General features: G+C 36.6%; 1 protein-coding gene across 11 annotated transcripts in view; it reads right to left on the bottom strand.

Annotated features, from left to right (window-relative positions):
* Window positions 1-25,222, bottom strand: part of MAPK10 (mitogen-activated protein kinase 10) — a 611,144-nt gene that overhangs the window by 129,689 nt on the left and 456,233 nt on the right. For all 11 annotated transcript variants that reach the window (XM_059173366.1, XM_059173369.1, XM_059173394.1 and 8 more), the window contains one exon: window positions 9,882-10,051. In XM_059173366.1, the coding sequence (XP_059029349.1) occupies window positions 9,882-10,051 (170 nt within the window). The remainder of the gene's footprint in view (window positions 1-9,881; window positions 10,052-25,222) is intronic.

The raw sequence follows: 25,222 nt of genomic DNA, 5'->3' as shown, positions 1-25,222 counted from the left end.
GGGAAATGATCCTTATGTAGGTGTAGACTTGGAAGTTCATGGGAGGAAGTGAGTTCACAACCTTCCTACACTGCCATCTTGGACCCTGCTCAATCATTGTCTCTTTCTGTTATAATAGATAATCTTAATTTTTTTTTTTCTCAGAAGTAGGAAGGGGCACTTGGGTGGCTCAGTGGGTTAAGCCTCTGCCTTCAGCTCAGTTCATGATCTCTGGGTCCTGGGATAGAGCCCCACATGGGCTCTTTGCTCAGTGGGGAAACTGCTTCCCCCTTTCTCTCTGCCTGTCTCTCTGCCTACTTATGATCTCTCTCTGTCAAATAAATAAATAAATAAAATCTTTTAAAAAAAAAAAAAAAGGAAATAGGGAGAAAATTTTCATTGATTCAAAAATATTTCCCATCATATTTTATTTAATGATTTTCAATAATGACGTTTTTGGTCCATTATCCATGGTGAATGAAAAAATAGCATAGTAGTGATAATTTCCTTTTGAAGATATTTTAGTATTGCCTGTTTGTTCTTCTGATAGTAAGTAAGCAGTGAAGCAATCCAAAGAGAGGAAAGAAAGTATAAGAACTCAATAATAAATTTAAGGTAACTGAAACAGTAGAAATGAGATTCCACTTCAAGCGTAAGTACCAATATGTCAACATTTGCACTTGAAAAGCAAAATCCTTATTATACAAACACAAAATTTTGTAGTGGCACATAAAAAACAATAATTGATGATAAATATTTCTTTTGGAATTGGTTCCTCCATGTTTTATTCCTGTTCTAAAGAAAATAAGCCAAAATAAATGAATTATCTATTTCAGATTGTCTGCTTCCCATGCCCAAGGTTCCCAGATACTCCTAATTCCCAAATCTCCCAATCACTATACTCAGGATTATATGGGGCATTCAAAATACACAAATTTGAGTGCTCATGAACAGGGGAATGGGCTGTAGATTTTAGGAACATGTCTAAAAGTGGATGTGCATTTGATGTAGGAGAGGTGGATAAACTCACCAATGACAAAAGGCAATAAAAAGGAAATTAAATTAAAGGCTGCAGATAGAGAGGAAAAAATAATAAAAGAATAGATCTTCAAGAGAAATAGTATACTATTAACCTAAGTCATGATAAATAAACAAAGTCATCTCAAACTATGTTGAGAAAGAGAGACAACTATATTCATGTTGGGAAAGGAATGTGCTGGAATTGTGGTGTCTATGCACAAAGTAGAGTAGCGAGCTAGAAGATAAGGAAAAGGAATATGCCATACTATTTTTATCCTTTCATCTTGGTCTTTGCTAACTCTATTTCCCTCAGCTATAAACCAAAAGACTAATAATAATCCCAGGAAACTCCAAGGCTAACATTTTGGAATTCAGGTGTCCTTACTGACAAACCTGCTGATAAACTTGTTGTAAAACTGGATTAAAAATTTTACTCAAGGACATTTTATTTATTAAAATCTATTTCAGTTAGTATACCTAAGACCTAAGGTGATTTCTGCCCTATACAAGGAGAAATAGAAGACGTAAATGTCCCAAAAATACTCCACAAAATTTTTAGTAGATTTTCAGATGTTTCTGGGACAGTCTGCTAACTTCTTGAGAAAAATGTTGCGTTGGGTCTATTTTTCAATCATTTCAATCATTAAAAATCTATTAGCTTACTTTCATTAGTGTCCTCATTTTCTGTGACAGTTTTGTTAAAAGGAAAATAAAACAATCCCAATGAGTATGAACTGAGAAATGTAACAAAACTTTCCTATGTTCTACAATTTTCCTTTGAAGAAAGATAACCAGAAATCCCTCTGCTTTCTCCATTTTCTGTCTCTTCTTCAAAAAAATTTTTTTGTCTTATCTTCTATTACATTTTGAAAGTTGTTCATAAATCATAAATGCAGTGATTTCCTAAATGGGTTTCCCACTCCCCAGGTAGTATATAAGACATCCAGTGGAATGCAGAAAATATAAACATATATTGTAATGTAGAAAGTAAATTAAAATTATTAATATTTAATAAACAAATTAATACTGGTCCCTCCCAAACACATATTATCCCCCTCTAGCAGTTGGTCTCATATTACCTAGGGTAAAAAATTTTTGAAAGGAAAAAAGAAATTCCATAGTTTGAGGGAGATTGACAGTGGCACCATAAATTCCTTCCTCTGAAAACATTATAGTTCAGTGTGCCTGCTCTAGGAGGTTTACAGCATTTAAATTAATAGTAGAATCTTTATTATACTGTCTGTATTAGTACTGCTGCACAAGAAACCTCTACAAACTTAACTGCTTAAACAACATGAATTTATTATCTGACAGTTCTGCAGGTCCAAAGTCCTTATGTGGGCCTAGGCTAAAGTCAGGATGTTAGCAGACTGATTCCTTTCTGGAGGTGCTAGAGGAGAATCTGTTTCCATATTCATTTGGGTTTGTTGGGAGATTCCAATTCCCTGTGGTTACATCACTCTAATGCAGTCTGTGTATTCTTGTTGGTTGGCAGTTGATAGCCATTCCCAGCTTCTGGAAGCCACCCCATTCTTTGACTCATGACTTTCATCCTCTATCTTCAAAACCATCAACAATAAAGCAAGTCTTTCTCATGTTTTAAATTTCATCTCTCCTTTCCCATTGCATCTCTCTGACCCCCTCTTCTGCCTTTCTTTTCCACTTTTTAAGAACTCATCTAATTAGATTGTTATCTCCTGAAAGCTCAGGATGAGCTCCCCATATTAATGCCCTTAACCTTAATCACATCCACAGTGTCCCTCTTGCCACATAAAATAACATAGTTAAGGATTCTGGGGGATTAGAGTCTGGGCATCTTTGGCGGGACCATTATTCTGCCTTCCATGTCAAGAAATTATTTTGTGTCACAAAGAGGTCCACCTCATACCCTCACCATAACTAATAAATAAATAAAAACTAATAATAAGAATTTCTTTACCTAAATATCTTTGAAATAAAAGTTTTGATCCATTTTTGAAAATATTAAACTATTCCAGTATTTAATAGCAAAAACACCTACTGATTGACATAAATTTCAATAAAAGCCTTGGTATATTTGATAAATCAGGTTTAAATGCTAGTAAATTATTTAGAAATTCACCAACCATGCACTGTTGCCATTTTCACTAAGCACTAAGAGTAAACTTAAAACCTGTTATCAAGCTTTCTATTTCTTCCTGGTTCAGTTGTGGTAGTTTATATGTTTCTAGGAATGCATCCATTTCTTCCAGATTGTCAAATTTATTGCCGTAGAGTTGCTCATAGTATGTTCTTATAATAGTTTGTATTTCTTTGGTGTTAGTTGTGATCTCTCCTCTTTCATTCATGATTTTATTTATTTGGGTCCTTTCTCTTTTCTTTTTGATAAGTCGGGCCAGGGGTTTATCAATTTTATTAATTCTTTCAAAGAACCAGCTCCTAGTTTCGTTGATTTGTTCTATTGTTTTTTTGGTTTCTATTTCATTGATTTCTGCTCTGATCTTTATGATTTCTCTTCTCCTGCTGGGCTTAGGGTTTCTTTCTTGTTCTTTCTCCAGCTCCTTTAGGTGTAGGGTTAGGTTGTGTACCTGAGACCTTTCTTGTTTCTTGAGAAAGGCTTGTACCGCTATATATTTTCCTCTCAGGACTGCCTTTGTTGTGTCCCACAGATTTTGAACCGTTGTATTTTCATTATCATTTGTTTCCATGATTTTTTTCAATTCTTCTTTAATTTCCCGGTTGACCCATTCATTCTTTAGAAGGATACTGTTTAGTCTCCATGTATTTGGGTTCTTTCCAAACTTCCTTTTGTGGTTGAGTTCTAGCTTTAGAGCATTGTGGTCTGAAAATATGCAGGGAATGATCCCAATCTTTTGATACCGGTTGAGTCCTGATTTAGGACCGAGGATGTGATCTATTCTGGAGAATGTTCCATGTGCACTAGAGAAGAATGTGTATTCTGTTGCTTTGGGATGAAATATTCTGAATATATCTGTGATGTCCATCTGGTCCAGTGTGTCATTTAAGGCCTTTATTTCCTTGCTGATCTTTTGCTTGGATGACCTGTCCATTTCAGTGAGGGGAGTGTTAAAGTCCCCTACTATTATTGTATTGTTGTTGATGTGTTTCGTTGATTTTGTTATTAATTGGTTTATATAGTTGGCTGCTCCCACATTGGGGGCATAGATATTTAAAATTGTTAAATCTTCTTGTTGGACAGACCCTTTGAGTATGATATAGTGTCCTTCCTCATCTCTTATTATAGTCTTTGGCTTAAAATCTAATTGATCTGATATAAGGATTGCCACTCCTGCTTTCTTCTGATGTCCATTAGCATGGTAAATTCTTTTCCACCCCCTCACTTTAAATCTGGAGGTGTCTTTGGGCTTAAAATGTGTTTCTTGGAGGCAACATATAGATGGGTTTTGTTTTTTTATCCATTCTGATACCCTGTGTCTTTTGACAGGGGCATTTAGCCCATTCACATTCAGGGTAACTATTGAGAGATATGAATTTAGTGCCATTGTATTGCCTGTAAGGTGACTGTTACTGTATATGGTCTCTGTTCCTTTCTGATCTACCACTTGTAGGCTCTCTCTTTGCTTAGAGGACCCCTTTCAATAACCAGTAAGGAGATTGAAACAGTCATTAAAAATCTCCAAACAAACAAAAGCCCAGGGCCAGACGGCTTCCCGGGGGAATTCTACCAAACATTTAAAGAAGAACTAATTCCTATTCTCCTGAAACTGTTCCAAAAAGTAGAAATGGAAGGAAAACTTCCAAACTCATTTTATGAGGCCAGCATCACCTTGATCCCAAAACCAGACAAGGATCCCACCAAAAAAGAGAGCTATAGACCGATATCCTTGATGAACACAGATGCAAAAATACTCAACAAAATACTAGCCAATAGGATTCAACAGTACATTAAAAAGATTATTCACCACGACCAAGTGGGATTTATTCCAGGGCTGCAAGGTTGGTTCAACATCCGCAAATCAGTCAATGTGATACAACACATCAATAAAAGAAAGAACAAGAACCATATGATACTCTCAATAGATGCTGAAAAAGCATTTGACAAAGTACAACATCCCTTCCTGATCAAAACTCTTCAAAGTGTAGGGATAGAGGGCACATACCTCAATATCATCAAAGCCATCTATGAAAAACCCACCGCAAATATCATTCTCAATGGAGAAACACTGAAAGCTTTTCCGCTAAGGTCAGGAACACGGCAGGGATGTCCATTATCACCACTGCTATTCAACATCGTACTAGAGGTCCTAGCCTCAGCAATCAGACAACAAAAGGAAATTAAAGGCATCCAAATCGGCAAAGAAGAAGTCAAATTATCACTCTTTGCAGATGATATGATACTATATGTGGAAAACCCAAAAGACTCCACTCCAAAACTGCTAGAACTTATACAGGAATTCAGTAAAGTGTCAGGATATAAAATCAATGCACAGAAATCAGTTGCATTTCTCTACACCAACAGCAAGACAGAAGAAAGAGATATTAAGGAGTCAATCCCATTTACAATTGCATCCAAAACCATAAGATACCTAGGAATAAACCTAACCAAAGAGACACAGAATCTATACTCAGAAAACTATAAAGTACTCATGAAAGAAATTGAGGAAGACACAAAGAAATGGAAAAATGTTCCATGCTCCTGGATTGGAAGAATAAATATTGTGAAAATGTCTATGCTACCTAAAGCAATCTACACATTTAATGCAATTCCTATCAAAGTACCATCCATCTTTTTCAAAGAAATGGAACAAATAATGCTAAAATTTATATGGAACCAGAAAAGACCTCGAATAGCCAAAGGGATATTGAAAAAGAAAGCCAACGTTGGTGGCATCACAATTCCGGACTTCAAGCTCTATTACAAAGCTGTCATCATCAAGACAGCATGGTACTGGCACAAAAACAGACACATAGATCAATGGAACAGAATAGAGAGCCCAGAAATAGACCCTCAAATCTATGGTCAACTAATCTTCGACAAAGCAGGAAAGAATGTCCAATGGAAAAAAGACAGCCTTTTCAATAAATGGTGCTGGGAAAATTGGACAGCCACATGCAGAAAAATGAAATTGGACCATTTCCTTACACCACACACAAAAATAGACTCAAAATGGATGAAGGACCTCAATGTACGAAAGGAATCCATCAAAATCCTTGAGGAGAACACGGGCAGCAACCTCTTCGACCTCTGCCGCAGCAACATCTTCCTAGGAACAACGCAAAAGGCAAGGGAAGCAAGGGAAAAAATGAACTATTGGGATTTCATCAAGATCAAAAGCTTTTGCACAGCAAAGGAAACAGTTAACAAAATCAAAAGACAACTGACAGAATGGGAGAAGATATTTGCAAACGACATATCAGATAAAGGACTAGTGTCCAGAATCTATAAAGAACTTAGCAAACTCAACACCCAAAGAACAAATAATCCAATCAAGAAATGGGTAGAAGACATGAACAGACATTTCTGCAAAGAAGACATCCAGATGGCGAACAGACACATGAAAAAGTGCTCCATATCACTCGGCATCAGGGAAATACAAATCAAAACCACAATGAGATATCACCTCACACCAGTCAGAATGGCTAAAATCAACAAATCAGGAAATGACAGATGCTGGCGAGGATGCGGAGAAAGGGGAACCCTCCTACACTGTTGGTGGGAATGCAAGCTGGTGCAGCCACTCTGGAAAACAGCATGGAGGTTCCTCAAAATGTTGAAAATAGACCTGCCCTATGACCCAGCAATTGCACTATTGGGTATTTACCCTAAAGATACAAATGTAGTGATCCAAAGGGACACATGCACCCGAATGTTTATAGCAGCAATGTCCACAATAGCCAAACTATGGAAAGAACCTAGATGTCCATCAACAGATGAATGGATCAAGAAGATGTGGTATATATACACAATGGAATACTATGCAGCCATCAAAAGAAATGAAATCTTGCCATTTGCAACAACATGGATGGAACTAGAGCGTATCATGCTTAGCGAAATAAGTCAAGCAGAGAAAGACAACTATCATATGATCTCCCTGATATGAGGAAGTGGTGATGCAACATGGAGGCTTAAGTGGGTAGAAGAAGAATAAATGAAACAAGATGGGATTGGGAGGGAGACAAACCATAAGTGACTCTTAATCTCACGAAACAAACTGAGGGTTGCCGGGGGGAGGGGGTTTGGGAGAAGGGGGTGGGATTATGGACATTGGGGAGGGTATGTGATTTGGTGAGTGCTGTGAAGTGTGTAAACCTGGTGATTCACAGACCTGTACCCCTGGGGATAAAAATATATGTTTATAAAAAATAAAAAATTAAAAAAAAAAAAACCTGTTATCAAAATGAAGTGCAACTTTAAAATTTATGTCCACACAAAAACCTATATATGGATATTTAAAGCAGCTTTATTTATAATTACCAAAACCTGGAACAAACCAAGATGTCTTAAAGTGGGTGAAGAGATAAACTATGGCATACCCAGACAATGAAATATTCAGTGACAAAAAGAAATGAGTTATCAACCTATGAAAAGACATGAAAGAACCTGATGTACATATTACTAAGTGAAAGAAGCCAATCTAAAAAGTCTATATTCTATTCGATTCCAACTATATGACATCCTGGAAAAGGCAAATTTATGGAAATAATAAAGAGGTGCCAGGGTGGCTCACTTGGTTAAGCGTCTGCCTTTGGCTCAGGTCATGATCTCAGTGTCCTGCAATGGAGCCCTGCTTCACGCTCCCTGGTAAGCAGGGAGTCTGCCTCTCCCTCTCCTTCTGCTCCTCCCCACTGCATTTGGTTTCTCTCTCTCAAACAAATAAATAAATAATCTTTAAAATCTATGGAAACAGTAAAAAGATCAATGGTTGCCAGGAGTTTGGAGTAAAAGGAGGGATGAACATGTGGAGTATAAAGAATTTTTAAGGCAGTGGAAATAGTCTGTATGATACCATAATAATGAATACATATCATTTTACATTTGTTTAAATCCATAGAAATTACAACACCTGGAATAAACCCTAATGTTTACTATGGGCTTTAGTAATTATGATGTATCAATGTATCAACTGTAGTAAATGTACCACTTTTGTGGGGGAATGTTGACGATGGGAGAGGTTATGCATGTGTAGAGGTAGGAGGAATATAGAGGAATATGGAAAATCTCTGTACCTTTCTCTCAATTTTACTGTGAACCATTTTTCTTTAAAAAAAAAAAAGCCTTAAAAAAATAAAAAAGGAAGTGAACCAGATTTTAAAATTGTTTATGAAATATAAAATGAAAGGTTAAAAAATAATGAACACTTCCACTACCACATTGCTATCATCAAAATTACACTGTATCAAATGAGTGAAAAAAAGTTATACATAAAATGTGTTTTGGTTTTTTTTTTTTTTTAAAGATTATCTATTTATTTATTTGACAGACAGAGATCACAAGTAGGCAGAGAGGCAGGCAGAGAGAGAGGAGGAAGCAGGCTCCCTGCCTTGCAGAGAGCCCGATGCGGAGCTCGATCCCAGGACCCTGGGATCATGACCTGAGCCAAAGGCAGAGGCTTTAATCCAGTGAACCACCCAAGTGCCCCAAAATAGACTTTTAAACAATGTTTATTTCATCTTTAGCTCATCCTTTAAAAGTGTTCATGTTTCCAAATGGACATCACTAATGTAAGAGTAATTTATATAACAAATAAGTGTACTGATCTAAGTAAATATCTTCTCAAAAATAAATATACATATTTATGGTATATGTGTTAAATTTTTACTTACAAGTATGAGCTATCAAGTTGAAAATTATTATGTTAATGTTAATAAGTTCATACTAAATACATTTGATGGCTATACTGCAAGTTAAAACTGCATAAAATAAATGCTTATCAATTTGGTATCATCACTTTTGTAAGAATTTTATAACAAGTAATCAAGCTTTGATTTGTCATCATTTTAGATTGCCACTCAAAAATGTCATAAGAGAATGGTTACTAAGGGAGCCCAGAATTTTTCCATTTTGGAAATGTACAACAGACATTTTAAAATACCACCTTTTCTAATAGGTAACTGAATTTTAAATATTGAACTCTAAATGTGACAGGAACACTTGATACATCATTTATACTTTCTTAGAGTGCAGCAAATTTTATTTGCTTGTTATCTTAACACATAGCCCCTCATTTCTTACCTTCATAAACATCCAAATAAAATTTTCTAAATGTATTAGCAACAGATAGAAAACCTCTGGCTTTCTTTGTTTCTCCATGGTTGTTGTGTAATGGACATTTTTGGTGAGTAGAAAGACTAGTGACAAGCAAAGTTGTACATACTTTTAGTAAATGGGTAATGAATTACAAATCATGCTTGTAATTCTCAAATTATGTTATTTATTTATGTTTGTGTGTGTATTTGTGGCTAGTTGACAATCACAGCATTAGTGCCTTTAAAAAGACAAGTTAAGTGAAATAAGTCAGACAGAGAAAGATAAATACCATCCTACTCACATGTGGAATCTAAAAAGCAAAACAAAGAGACAAACAGCAACCAAAAACCAGAGAACAAACTGGTGGTTGTCAGAGGGGAGCTTGGCAGGGGGATGGGTGAAACAGATAAAGGGGATTAAAAGCACAAACTTCCAGTTATAAAATAAAGAAGTCACAGAGATGAAAAGTACAACATAGAAAATATGGTGAATAAGATTGTAATAATATTTGGTGACAGATGGTGACAGCATTTATCATGATGAGCAGAGTAATGTATAGAAGTGTTGAATACGTTGTACACCTGAAACTAACAAAACACATTAACATTAACAAATGTTAATTATACTTCAATAAATAAATAAATAGATAAATAGGTATATATATTCCACTCACCAAACTATTCCCTGAGCCCCAGAGCCAATAGGCTTCAAATTCTGGTAGCGCTTGAGAACTGTGAAGGTTGAGTCTCCCACTTCCACACTGTAGAACTGGTTGTCAACTTTGCTTTTGCTCATGTTGTAATGTTTGGCAATATATGACACATCCACTTGTTTATCGAATCCCTGTGAAAAGAACAACAAAAACATGAGAAAATAAACAATCAGAATGATAGCAAGATATAGAAAAGCATGTTCTTTTAATATACTAATTCATAGCCTTCTATCATCATGACATAAACCTGTATTTCATATAAAAAATATGTATTCATCTATGTAAGATAACCTGGAGTAAATGAACTCAGAAAAATACATAGAAAAATTTGTTTTCAATATTAAAACTATTAATAATAAAATAATCTTACATTAGATCTATATAATCTTTTCTGAAATGTTTCATTAAAACCATTTAATTATTTATGAAGCAAACATGTACTAAATATACTGGGTCCATTGACTAGGCTAAATTTCAGAGGTGATTCCTAATCATCCATTATAAAATCATAGGAGAAAAGATAAGAGATTGTATCTATATCCACTTCTCAGAAAGGAATGAGATACAAGATAATGTGCAGTTTTATTTTTTAATTAGGTAAATTTGAATTAAATAGTGTTAACTGCATTTGTTCTCAATAACACCAAAAATGCTATTATCTTACATTAAACATTGAACAGTTTTAGTCCAAATTAACATCATTCTAAAATGCCACATGACATCTATTTATTTTTTGCAAGCTTAGATTTAAATATCTTGATTTTGTATCTTTTGTTTATCTTTAAGAGTTCTCCTCCTTATTATATTTACCAATTGAAGAGTATGTCCTTAAAATTTTGAATCATGATTTATGAATATACTTAATGTGAATTTTCATTATGCATGATTATTGTTTACATATAAATAAACTTATATTACATTTTGTAACATTAAATAGTTCCAACTTTATAGATAGAAAGAACCTTATACGATATTGTCTAGCTTGTTTCTTGTGGCACACACTAGTGGATGCCTACCCAATAGTCATCCTTTCTCCTTTTTGCCAATTTTGCTCAGGTTTTGAGGATTCATGTTCTGTGGGTTCCTTCCCAATCCCAAAAATTGAAAGTGGAAAAGTTCAAATCAATGGTTCTCTTTAGAAGTGGCATTAACCTTTCCTGGGCATTTGGGAAATTGTGGGCATGTTTTGGTATACCATGTGGTGGGAGATGTGCCTTGTATTTAGTCAGCTTATCAAACAACACGGGTTGTCCTGCAATGAGTGGGACATTCATGAATAATTTCTTATATACCTCATGACTTTTGAGTTATGCCAAAGCTTTAATTAGTAAAGGAAAACAAAAACCCTGCCTTTAGTGTTCTGAGTCCAGAATCTAAACTAGAAAGATCTTTGTATGGTTTTAATATGCATTGACTTAATATGTGATTCTTAACATAATTTGTTTTTTTTTTTTTTTAATTTTTTATAAACATATATTTTTATCCCCAGGGGTACAGGTCTGTGAATCACCAGGTTTACACACTTCACAGCACTCACCAAAGCACATGCCCTCCCTAATGTCCATAATCCCAACCCCTTCTCCCAAACCCCCTCCCCCCGGCAACCCTCAGTTTGTTTTGTGAGATTAAGAGTCACTTATGGTTTGTCTCCCTCCCAATCCCATCTTGTTTCATTTATTCTTCTTCTACCCACTTAAGCCTCCATGTTGTATCACCACTTCCTCATATCAGGGAGATCATATGATAGTTGTCTTTCTCTGCTTGACTTATTTCGCTAAGCATGATACGCTCTAGTTCCATCCATGTTGTTGCAAATGACAAGATTTCATTTCTTTTGATGGCTGCATAGTATTCCATTGTGTATATATACCACATCTTCTTGATCCATTCATCTGTTGATGGACATCTAGGTTCTTTCCATAGTTTGGCTATTGTGGACATTGCTGCTATAAACATTCGGGTGCACGTGCCCCTTTGGATCACTACATTTGTATCTTTAGGGTAAATACCCAATAGTGCAATTGCTGGGTCATAGGGCAGTTCTATTTTCAACATTTTGAGGAACCTCCATGCTGTTTTCCAGAGTGGCTGCACCAGCTTGCATTCCCACCAACAGTGTAGGAGGGTTCCCCTTTCTCCGCATCCTCGCCAGCATCTGTCATTTCCTGACTTGTTGATTTTAGCCATTCTGACTGGTGTGAGGTGATATCTCATTGTGGTTTTGATTTGTATTTCCCTGATGCCGAGTGATATGGAGCACTTTTTCATGTGTCTGTTCGCCATCTGGATGTCTTCTTTGCAGAAATGTCTGTTCATGTCCTCTGCCCATTTCTTGATTGGATTATTTGTTCTTTGGGTGTTGAGTTTGCTAAGTTCTTTATAGATTCTGGACACTAGTCCTTTATCTGGTATGTCGTTTGCAAATATCTTCTCCCATTCTGTCAGTTGTCTTTTGATTTTGTTAACTGTTTCCTTTGCTGTGCAAAAGCTTTTGATCTTGATGAAATCCCAATAGTTCATTTTTTCCCTTGCTTCCCTTGCCTTTTGCGTTGTTCCTAGGAAGATGTTGCTGCGGCAGAGGTCGAAGAGGTTGCTGCCCGTGTTCTCCTCAAGGATTTTGATGGATTCCTTTCGTACATTGAGGTCCTTCATCCATTTTGAGTCTATTTTTGTGTGTGGTGTAAGGAAATGGTCCAATTTCATTTTTCTGCATGTGGCTGTCCAATTTTCCCAGCACCATTTATTGAAAAGGCTGTATTTTTTCCATTGGACATTCTTTCCTGCTTTGTCGAAGATTAGTTGACCATAGATTTGAGGGTCTATTTCTGGGCTCTCTATTCTGTTCCATTGATCTATGTGTCTGTTTTTGTGCCAGTACCATGCTGTCTTGATGATGACAGCTTTGTAATAGAGCTTGAAGTCCGGAATTGTGATGCCACCAACGTTGGCTTTCTTTTTCAATATCCCTTTGGCTATTCGAGGTCTTTTCTGGTTCCATATAAATTTTAGCATTATTTGTTCCATTTCTTTGAAAAAGATGGATGGTACTTTGATAGGAATTGCATTAAATGTGTAGATTGCTTTAGGTAGCATAGACATTTTCACAATATTTATTCTTCCAATCCAGGAGCATGGAACATTTTTCCATTTCTTTGTGTCTTCCTCAATTTCTTTCATGAGTACTTTATAGTTTTCTGAGTATAGATTCTGTGTCTCTTTGGTTAGGTTTATTCCTAGGTATCTTATGGTTTTGGATGCAATTGTAAATGGGATTGACTCCTTAATATCTCTTTCTTCTGTCTTGCTGTTGGTGTAGAGAAATGCAACTGATTTCTGTGCATTGATCTTATATCCTGACACTTTACTGAATTCCTGTATAAGTTCTAGCAGTTTTGGAGTGGAGTCTTTTGGGTTTTCCACATATAGTATCATATCATCTGCAAAGAGTGATAATTTGACTTCTTCTTTGCCGATTTGGATGCCTTTAATTTCCTTTTGTTGTCTGATTGCTGAGGCTAGGACCTCTAGTACGATGTTGAATAGCAGTGGTGATAATGGACATCCCTGCCGTGTTCCTGACCTTAGCGGAAAAGCTTTCAGTGTTTCTCCATTGAGAATGATATTTGCGGTGGGTTTTTCATAGATGGCTTTGATGATATTGAGGTATGTGCCCTCTATCCCTACACTTTGAAGAGTTTTGATCAGGAAGGGATGTTGTACTTTGTCAAATGCTTTTTCAGCATCTATTGAGAGTATCATATGGTTCTTGTTCTTTCTTTTATTGATGTGTTGTATCACATTGACTGATTTGCGGATGTTGAACCAACCTTGCAGCCCTGGAATAAATCCCACTTGGTCGTGGTGAATAATCTTTTTAATGTACTGTTGAATCCTATTGGCTAGTATTTTGTTGAGTATTTTCGCATCTGTGTTCATCAAGGATATCGGTCTATAGCTCTCTTTTTTGGTGGGATCCTTGTCTGGTTTTGGGATCAAGGTGATGCTGGCTTCATAAAATGAGTTTGGAAGTTTTCCTTCCATTTCTATTTTTTGGAACAGTTTCAGGAGAATAGGAATTAGTTCTTCTTTAAATGTTTGGTAGAATTCCCCCGGGAAGCCGTCTGGCCCTGGGCTTTTGTTTGTTTGGAGATTTTTAATGACTGTTTCAATCTCCTTACTGGTTATGGGTCTGTTCAGGCTTTCTATTTCTTCCTGGTTCAGTTGTGGTAGTTTATATGTTTCTAGGAATGCATCCATTTCTTCCAGATTGTCAAATTTATTGCCATAGAGTTGCTCATAGTATGTTCTTATAATAGTTTGTATTTCTTTGGTGTTAGTTGTGATCTCTCCTCTTTCATTCATGATTTTATTTATTTGGGTCCTTTCTCTTTTCTTTTTGATAAGTCGGGCCAGGGGTTTATCAATTTTATTAATTCTTTCAAAGAACCAGCTCCTAGTTTCGTTGATTTGTTCTATTATTTTTTTGGTTTCTATTTCATTGATTTCTGCTCTGATCTTTATGATTTCTCTTCTCCTGCTGGGCTTAGGGTTTCTTTCTTGTTCTTTCTCCAGCTCCTTTAGGTGTAGGGTTAGGTTGTGTACCTGAGACCTTTCTTGTTTCTTGAGAAAGGCTTGTACCGCTATATATTTTCCTCTCAGGACTGCCTTTGTTGTGTCCCACAGATTTTGAACCGTTGTATTTTCATTATCATTTGTTTCCATGATTTTTTTCAATTCTTCTTTAATTTCCCGGTTGACCCATTCATTCTTTAGAAGGATACTGTTTAGTCTCCATGTATTTGGGTTCTTTCCAAACTTCCTTTTGTGGTTGAGTTCTAGCTTTAGAGCATTGTGGTCTGAAAATATGCAGGGAATGATCCCAATCTTTTGATACCGGTTGAGTCCTGATTTAGGACCGAGGATGTGATCTATTCTGGAGAATGTTCCATGTGCACTAGAGAAGAATGTGTATTCTGTTGCTTTGGGATGAAATATTCTGAATATATCTGTGATGTCCATCTGGTCCAGTGTGTCATTTAAGGCCTTTATTTCCTTGCTGATCTTTTGCTTGGATGACCTGTCCATTTCAGTGAGGGGAGTGTTAAAGTCCCCTACTATTATTGTATTATTGTTGATGTGTTTCGTTGATTTTGTTATTAATTGGTTTATATAGTTGGCTGCTCCCACATTGGGGGCATAGATATTTAAAATTGTTAAATCTTCTTGTTGGACAGACCCTTTGAGTATGATATAGTGTCCTTCCTCATCTCTTATTATAGTCTTTGGCTTAAAATCTAATTGATCTGATATAAGGATTGCCACTCCTGCTTTCTTCTGATGTCCATTAGCATGGTAAATTCTTTTCCACCCCCTCACTTTAAATCTGGAGGTGTCTTTGGGCTTAAAATGTGTTTCTTGGAGGCAACATATAGATGGGTTTTGTTTTTTTATCCATTCTGATACCCTGTGTCTTTTGACAGGGGCATTTAGCCCATTCACATTCAGGGTAACTATTGAGAGATATGAATTTAGTGCCATTGTATTGCCTGTAAGGTGACTGTTACTGTATATGGTCTCTGTTCCTTTCTGATCTACCACTTGTAGGCTCTCTCTTTGCTTAGAGGACCCCTTTCAATATTTCCTGTAGAGCTGGTTTGGTATTTGCAAATTCTTTCAGTTGTTGTTTGTCCTGGAAGCTTTTAATCTCTCCTTCTATTTTCAATGATAGCCTAGCTGGATATAGTATTCTTGGCTGCATGTTTTTCTCGTTTAGTGCTCTGAAAATATCATGCCAGCTCTTTCTGGCCTGCCAGGTCTCTGTGGATAAGTCAGCTGCCAATCTAATATTTTTACCATTGTATGTTACAGACTTCTTTTCCCGGGCTGCTTTCAGGATTTTCTCTTTGTCATTGAGACTTGTAAATTTTACTATTAGGTGACGGGGTGTGGGCCTATTCTTATTGATTTTGAGGGGCGTTCTCTGAACCTCCTGAATTTTGATGCTTGTTCCCTTTGCCATATTGGGGAAATTCTCCCCAATAATTCTCTCCAGTATACCTTCTGCTCCCCTCTCATTTTCTTCTTCTTCTGGAATCCCAATTATTCTAATGTTGTTTCGTCTTATGGTGTCACTTATCTCTCGAATTCTCCCCTCGTGGTCCAGTAGCTGTTTGTCCCTCTTTTGCTCAGCTTCTTTATTCTCTGTCATTTGGTCTTCTATATCACTAATTCTTTCTTCTGCCTCATTTATCCTAGCAGTTAGAGCCTCCATTTTTGATTGCACCTCATTAATAGCTTTTTTGATTTCACCTTGGTTAGATTTTAGTTCTTTTATTTCTCCAGAAAGGGCTTTTATATCTCTCGAGAGGGTTTCTCTAATATCTTCCATGCCTTTTTCGAGCCCGGCTAGAACCTTGAGAATTGTCATTCTGAACTCTAGATCTGACATATTACCGATGTCTGTATTGATTAGGTCCTTAGCCTTCGGTACTGCCTCTTGTTCTTTTTTTTGTGTTGAATTTTTATGTCTTGTCATTTTGTCCAGATAAGTGTAAATGAAGGGGCAAGTAAAATACTAAAAGGGTGGCAACAACCCCAGGAAAATATGCTTTAACCAAATTAGAAGAGATCCAAAATCGTGAGTGGGGAGAAAGGGGATAAAAAGAGGTTCAAAAAGGAAGAAAGAAAAAAAAAAAGAGAAAAAAAAAGAAAAAAAAAAAGAAAAGAAAAAAATTTTTAAAAAAAGAAAACACCTTTCAGAAAGTGGTTGTTTTTCTGTTTCCAGAATTGCTGTTCTTCTTCTCTTCGATCTGCCGATGGATTTTCAGGTGTTTGCAATCTTTAGATAAGCTATCTAGCTGATCTACGGCTAGCTGAAGCAGTCTCAGCTTGCTACTTCTCCGCCATCTTGACTTCTCCCCTCTTAACATAATTTGAAAGAAGATTTAGACCTCCTCAGTCTCTGAACCTCTGGTTGGTCATAAAAACATTGTCCTTAGAAATTTTTTGGCATTTCATTTCTAAATAAAAAGACTGAAATAGAAGTACAAAGTAACGTGTCCCTACATGCTCTAGGAAAGGGAGCCAGATGGCACCAAATTATATAAACAAGGAAAGTACAGTGGGGACTATAAGGACTGAGTGGCAAAACTTACCAATCTAGTGCACAGACCTTACAACCCCAGACAGACTTCAAGCAAAATGCTCTGGACCGGCACCAGCCCATGACTGGAAGATACATGGTGGCAGCCAATCCAGTACAAATACACACAGACCTCAAAGAACAGAATGGACTAAAGATGAGGAATCTAGGTTGTTTGGACAAAAGACTGAAAATTCTGGTGATTTATGAGTACAATAAGGAGAGGACTGAAATTCAGGAGATAAGTCTGGGAAGCACGGAACAGGAAATTAAACAAGGCTATTAAAAAACAGGGGCACCTGGGTGGCTCAGAGAGTTAAAGCCTCTGCCTTTGACTCAGGTCATGATCCCAGGGTTCTGGGATCAAGACCCGAATGGGGCTCTCTGCTCAGCGGGGAGCCTGCTTCCTCCTCTCTCTCTCTCTCAGCCTGCTTGTGATCTCTCCCTCTCTGTCAAATAAATAAATAAATAAATAAATAAATAAATAAATCTTTTTTTTTTTTTTTAAAGACTATTAAAAAACAGGATTGGGGTGCCTGGGTGACAGAGCCGGTTGAACATTGGATTCTTGGTTTCTGCTGAGGTCCTGATCTTAGGGTAGAGAGACAGAGATCGGCCTAGGCTCCACGATCAGCAGAGTCCACTTCAGACTCTCTTAGCCCCTATTCCACCATGCGCATGCTCTTTCTCTCTCAAAATAAATCTTAAAAACAGAAACAAAAAACCAGGCAACTGTAAATCTGTTCTGGGAGGCTGCAATTTGTAATTTGGAATGGATGAAGTGCCTGACTTCATTTGCCATGTTCTAATCCTTTTTTATATCCCTTAATGTTCTTATTTCTGACCACCCACAAAACTCTTAACACACACTAGCTTCATCAAACCTACATAATCCACTTTTTGTCCCCCCACTTATTCTCTGCACCTCAAAAATATCATTGTTCCAACTGCATTTATATGCTGAACATGTAATGTTTTATGTTCCAGACCCCTGTTGTCATGCTGTATCTCGGTACCACCTTACTCCTTCACACTTGCCTGTTGCTTTTCTAGCCTTGGTCTCAGTCTTCACATTATACTTGAATCCACTGTTCTGGCCCTCCTCTTCCTACATTTTAATGTATATTCAAAAAATCAAGGGAATTTAACAATTCACACATCTTTTTCGGACCAACCCGAAGAGATATTCTACTCAACATTTACAATCATTTACTCTAACAAATACTGATAATATACATATTAGGTGCCAGATGCTGGGTTTGGCCCTGGAGATACAACAAAAAGATAAGGTGTCTGTGTACATGGAGGCAGTCAAGTAAACAAGTAGCTAAAATATGGATGATATATTCTATAGTAGAATAAAGAAAAGGTGCTGGAAACAAAAAGGAATAGGAACTGATTGCTTGCATTCATTCATTTTCATTAATTCATTTACTATATATAAAACAACTACTAGATGCCAATCCATGGGTATAACATTGGCAATGTTTGAGAGGAGACATGATCAGTTTTCTCTGGTTAACAGTATCCCTGGCCCTCCCCTAGAACTGCTTCTCAAATGAAGATGTATACCTGGAACACCTAAGGAGCTTGACAAAAGGCAAGTCATTATCACACTGCCCTGGAGATTTGGATTTAGGTCATCATCTTAGGTTCTGGTGATCTGAAGATTCCTAGGCAATCCAGGAGGTTCTGACTGAAGATTTGAGAATCTGACTGAGAAAGTCAGATTAAAGCAATCATTCTCCTGGTGTCCCTTCTGGGGCATCAGCATCAGCATGCCCTGGAAACCTGTTAGAAATGCTTATGCTCACTCCCATCCTATACCTATTGAGTCAGAAACTCTGTAGGTAAGGCCCAATAATCTGTTCCAGTAAGCCCTCTAAGTATGCTGATGAATGTTGAGAATGGTACGTTATAGGGGAAGGATCACTGGAAGACTGTGAAACAGAACTTATACCTCTGACTGACATATGTGAAAAGTAAAATGATTATTTCTGCATCTATACCAGGAACACATTTTGTGTCTTTTTGGATTGCCGAATTCCATCATTCACAGTGCACCCAAAGTGGAAATCAGAGTCTTAGTTAGCACAAGGATTACTTCTCACACCATATTCAAGTATTTGAAAGAGTCCCACCGCACCAGACTCAAGGACTTACGAAATCTCAGTATTGAGACAGGTTAACAGTTGGCCAGGTGCTTTAATGGAGTAAGTGTATCATTGCATCTCAGCAATTGTTCACACTGTTGAGAAGTGTCCAGTAGTTTTTGTCAGTGCATCCCTATAACAGAACTTTTCATACAATGGGGGAAGCTATATTTGGACTTAGTAGTTTGATGGAATTGGTTAAAACAATCCTAGAGTTTATACCAGAAGGAAACTCTCAGTAAGAGAATTCCCAGTCAAAAAGTGACCAAATGTATTCAAATGAAATATCTAATGACTTGACACATTTTCTAAAATAAAAATTACTTAGTGATCTTTTATTTATTTTTTATTTTTTATTTTTTATAAACATATAATGTATTTTTATCCCCAGGGGTACAGGTCTGTGAATCGCCAGGTTTACACACTTCACAGCACTCACCATAGCACATACCCTCCCCAATGTCCATAACCCCACCCCCCTCTCCCAGACCCCCTCCCCCCAGCAACCCTCAGTTTGTTTTGTGAGAATAAGAGTCACTTATGGTTTGTCTGCCTCCCAATCCCATCTTGTTTCATTTATTCTTCTCCTACCCCCTTAACCCCCATGTTGCATCTCCACTTCCTCATATCAGGGAGATCATATGATAGTTGTCTTTCTCCGATTGACTTATTTTGCTAAGCATGATACCCTCTAGTTCCATCCTACTTAGTGATCTTTTATCTCCATTTTAATTTCTCATAATAACAACGAAAATTATCATTATAAAGTTTGTGAATTCACACTTATACACACACACACACACACACACACAAATTTCAAGTATCCTTTTCATACCTAGCTTTGAATTAAACTTTACATAAAATCTAAAAGTTAGAAAATATCCTTCATAGTACCTCCCATAATTGGGAAAGGTTATTTTTTTTTAATTTGTTTAATTGTTGTTGGGGGGTGGGCAGAGAGCATGAGTGGGGTGGGGAGAGGCAGAGGGAAAGGGAGAGAGAGAATCCTAAGCAGTCTCCATGCCAGGTGAAGCCTGATGCAGACTTGATCTCATGACCCTGAGATCAGGACCTGAGCCAAAATCAAGAGCTAGATGCTTAACTGACTGAGCCACCTAGGCATCCCATAGGAAAAGGTATTTTAATTATTAAACAGTAAGACACAGAGAAAACAGTATTGGAAATTTTCTTGGATTAATGTTGTAACCAAAAATTTGATGGCAAATATGTTGTGTTGAAAAGCTTCCCTCAGATCTCATCTGTGCCCCAAGCTTACAAATACAAATTGAATTTCAAAAAGCTCAGAACATATTTACTACAGGCTATTTTATTCTCAATTTCCATGTAGTCTTCCTTGTCATGACTATAAAGTTCCAATATAAACTTCCCCCTGTAATATGTTCCTACGAAAGTATGCCATTAAGTACACTATAAAAAAGTTATCAGTGCTAGAAAGATTTTTCTCCAGTTATGTGTTTTAGCATATTCTTAGTTCAGGTCACAGAACTGTTGAGCTAAACCCAAAAAGGGAAGAATCAAGCCCTCACAATGGGAAGGAATGACTGGCCTATAGTGTGAGGTACTGATTCTGAAGGTATTTTGTTGTTGTTGTTTGTTTGTTTAAGATTTTATTTATTTATTTCACAGACAGAAATCACAAGTAGGCAGAGAGGCAGGCAGAGAGAGAGGGAGAGGCAGGCCCCTGCCGAGCAGAGAGCCCCATGTGGGGCTCGATCCCAGGACCCTGGGATCATGACCTGAGTCGAAGGCAGAGGCTTTAACCCACTGAGCCACCCAGGTGCCCTCAGATTCTGAAGTTTTAAAATGGATCAGAACTACCTGAGGAGCTTGTAAAAAAGTAGATTGGTAGCTCCACTGAAAAGTTTCTGATTCAGCAGGATTAAGGTAAGGCCAAGTTTCATATTGCTAACAAGTTCTACACTTAGAAAACTACTATTTTAGAAAATAGTAGATGTAAAAGACATGAGACATCATCATGTAAAGAGAGCTAGTTGGAGAGACAAAAACTGGAAGTAAATGCAGGTCAAACCAAGCAAACAAAAGATATAGAATCAAAAATTTCACGGTGACTCTCTTTGTTATCAGCACCCCATTAGCTGGCCCAGACGTCATATTCCCAGGGGAGTGTTTCCCTCTCTCACAGGTGTAATATAGTATCCAACTAATGTTCTCTCAATTAATTCATGAAAGTAAACATTCCATCATCAATTTATATTGAATTTATACTAAAACCCAAAGGTATTCATAAATGCTCACCAAAGGAAACTCTCTTTCCAGAGAAGAAATTAATTATGATAATTAATTATGTTAATTATAATAAGACATATTATATTAAAAAATTATAAATCACCACAGTGGTAACTTATGAAAATCAATATCAAAATAATTATAGGTTTGGAATAGTCTCTTCTATTATTGATTCACATTATTTTTTAAAATAACTCATTACTCTACTGAATATTAATCTTGTGTTGAAATGAATCAATAATTATTTCTGTGTGGATATAAGAGAATTGTTTTTGCAAAAATTCAAAGCAAATCAATTTCCCCCAGCTGCCAAAATTTTTAAAGCTAAATTAAAGGAAGCTGTTATTGCTGCTGGCTGGTAGGTAGTTTATTAGAGAGGAAGTCTAAATATAATCTGTTCTGTGAAAAGACTCTATGTTCTATAGACCAGTAAGAAAGTGCTTTGTGCAATGAGTCCCCATAACCAGTTATATGTTAGCCTATAGCTATGAAGTTCTGAGAATAAAAAAATCCTACATTACTGATCTTATCCTGCAGGTGTCCAAAACCTTGACTGCATTATTCTCAAACTTAATAACCTGTATGCCACAAGTACTCCCTCCCCATTTTCATTTGTTCATGATTACTCTATATTACTGTTAGTTAGTTCCCGAGCAGGAGACATTAAGGTTTAGAAATTTTTAGAGGTTAAGCTTCATTAGTTCCTCTTGAATGATATAGCTGAAAATAGCACCACATCTGGATTAGTTCTGTACTTAACAGCTGTGAAACCTTGAGTAAGTCATTTTTTCTTTCATTCATTTATTATTTATATTCTGATTTGTGCAGAACATCATCAAAGATAGGGGAACAATGAAACCATTAAATCCAGGTTTAGGAACAGATCTCAAACAAAGCAGACTAGGAGATGACAGCTTTACCAGAAGGCTTAAGTTGCAAATATCTATTGCCTTGAGCACAAAAGTGTCATTCTTCCACCAAGCCAAAAGAAAAAAAAAATGACAACAACAACAAAACACAATGAGTGGCAAGTTTTGATTCATTAATCCCATAGAATATATCATACCAGTTCACAGGAAAGATAAAATTTCTCTAGCACTTAACTTCAGGAAGAATATATTCAATAGTTCTTTATATAACTCTGGGAATCAAACATCAAGCAGTAGATATATTTTTAATCAAAGACATAAAAATATATTTCATATGATTTATATGAAATCAATTCTCAACAATTCAAGGGGAGAAAGAAAGGTGAAGCAGTCTTAATTGCTTACCTACTAAAGGAGAACTTTATATTCTGTTAAATACTATATTTAACACTGATGACATATGAGGAAAGTGGCATACAGAGCTGTTAGTTGGCTCACAGTCTTGGAACTATTAATTAGTGATGTCAAGTTCATTCAACTCCAAAACATGGGCTCTTTTTTTTTTTTTTTTTTTTTTTTAACTGAACCATTCACTAGGTCACCTAAAATAATTTAGAACAATGATGTGATTTTCTTACGATAAGGTGAGCTATAGCATTAGGGCTTAGAGGGCGGCTAGTGGGTTAAGCTGCTGACTTTGGCTCAGGTCATGATCTCAGGGTCCTGGAATCGAGCCCTGCATCGGGCTCTCTGCCCAGAAGGGAGCCTGCTTCCCCCTCTCTCTCTGCCTGCTGCTCTGCCTACTTGTGATCTCTCTCTCTCTCTCTCTGTGTCAAATAAATAAATAAAATCTAAAAAAAAAAAAGAAAAAGAAAAAGGAAAGAGCTTAGAAAAATCAACTAAATGAAATAATAGCATCCCCTTCTCTTATATTTATCAGTTGATTTAGCCCAGAGTCTGAATTTAACTGAACATTACATAATTCAGCATTGAAGTAGATAGTGTTGGTGAGGGAAAGCCAGACTTTCAGAACTGCCTAGAAATTTAAAAGGTCTGATTTCATTCATTTGCTAAGTATATATTGATCACCTACTGTTTGCCAAGCACTATCAAAGATGTTATGGATATAACACCAATCTATCTCAACAGAATAGCCAAGATGCTACAAAATGCATCTCCAGAAAATTAACTGGTCAGTCTGTTGGATATTATTTTAGTATTGTCATTTGGATACCGAGTGTATCTGCCAAAAAGTGATGATTGTGCTTTTGGCACAAATGATATTGAGCTATTCGTTTTCATAGTTATGACCAGCATATTGATTTGTTTCATGATGCTACTCCAACTGTTGTAGAAAGTCAGCAGAAACCATGCCTTTTATTTCATTTATATGGCAAAGAAGCATGTATTTAATCCCCTTTTGAATCTGAATCAAATTATTTACATTTGAGTTTTAAAGGAGGAGATTTGAGAAACAATACTTAAGGATATTTAGGACTCAGTTTTGTTCTGTCAAGAGCATATTTTCTCCACTCTGTTTCCTAAAGCGTTACTCTCTGAGGATGACCAAAGCCTGAAATGTATATGACTTTTATATTCGTTGCCCAGAGATGGATACTCTGTGGAATCAATGGTGTATAACAAATCAATAATAAAGTAAAACTTTAAGACTTAAATTATGTTTAACCATTATTTTCAATGACGTGAAAAAGCACAGAACAGTAATCAATAATAGAGCAGGCATGGCTTCTGCCTCCTGTTATCTGTATGTGAATGAAGAAAACTAATACTGCTTCAATGCCTGCTAGGCACCAAACTGGTGTCAGGACCAGACACTGTGCTGGGTTATAATAAAACACTTCACATAAGACTTAATATTCTCATTTTGCAATCGAGAAATCCTAGACTAAGAACTTCAGGAAGGATAAAAATCTAGCCTTTATCTTAAAATCCTGACTATCAGGTGTTGGTTAAACTTTTTAAAATCTTACGGTCAGTGTACTTTTTTATGGAATGACAGCAATAATCTACTTTTCATTAGTGAGAAGGTTAAATGAGATAGTGTATGTAAAGTTCTCAGTGTGGTATAAACTTATAAAAAACAACCCTCAACAAAGTTGATTATTAATATCATTATTACTATTACTATAATTATTATTGAGAAGTTATATAACGTTTAAAAACATGTAGCTAATTAGCAATTTAAGAATGTTATTAACAAAAGTTGGCTTGAACTGCAGGGCCATCCAAAGACACTATGATATTACTATATAATTAATGTTTAACCAACAGGGTTCAGAATGGTCAGGTAATAAAATGTTTTCTGTATTTTTGTTTGTGGGAAAAAATCATATTCCATGAATATTCATGGGCTACACCACATTTCCCAGCCTTGCCCTGCAGATCTATTAGGGCCATGTGATGAGTTCTGCCCCATGAACCACAGTAGAAATGGCAGGTGTTAGCCAATGCAGGGGCATTTAGGGCATGTGCCACCACAATCCATCTCTTTCCACACTCTGGTGTCTTAGTTGGCCCAGCATGAGATGGCAAGAACCTAAATTCCTGAGTCACAAGGTGTCAGAAACCAAAATTCCTAAGTCACCCTCACTAACCTGTACTATAGTTTGTATTAGAAGAAATAATCTTTGCTCTGATAAGTCACTGAGACTTGAGGTCTACCTATTACTGGGGTATGTTTTTCATTCAGCAAATATTTATTTTGGTCTTACAATTGTGCCAGGCAATGCTCCAGGCACCAAGTATAGAAAGTTCCTGCCTTCAAAGACCTTAATATTAAATTCTTCCTTATAGGATCAAACCTAGAATGCTGACTTCATTATCACAATGATCTAACCTACAGAACAAATC

The sequence above is a fragment of the Mustela lutreola genome, chromosome 1 (genome assembly GCF_030435805.1).
Source record: "Mustela lutreola isolate mMusLut2 chromosome 1, mMusLut2.pri, whole genome shotgun sequence".
Lineage (NCBI taxonomy): Eukaryota > Metazoa > Chordata > Mammalia > Carnivora > Mustelidae > Mustela > Mustela lutreola.
This window is presented reverse-complemented; position numbering and strand designations above follow the sequence as displayed.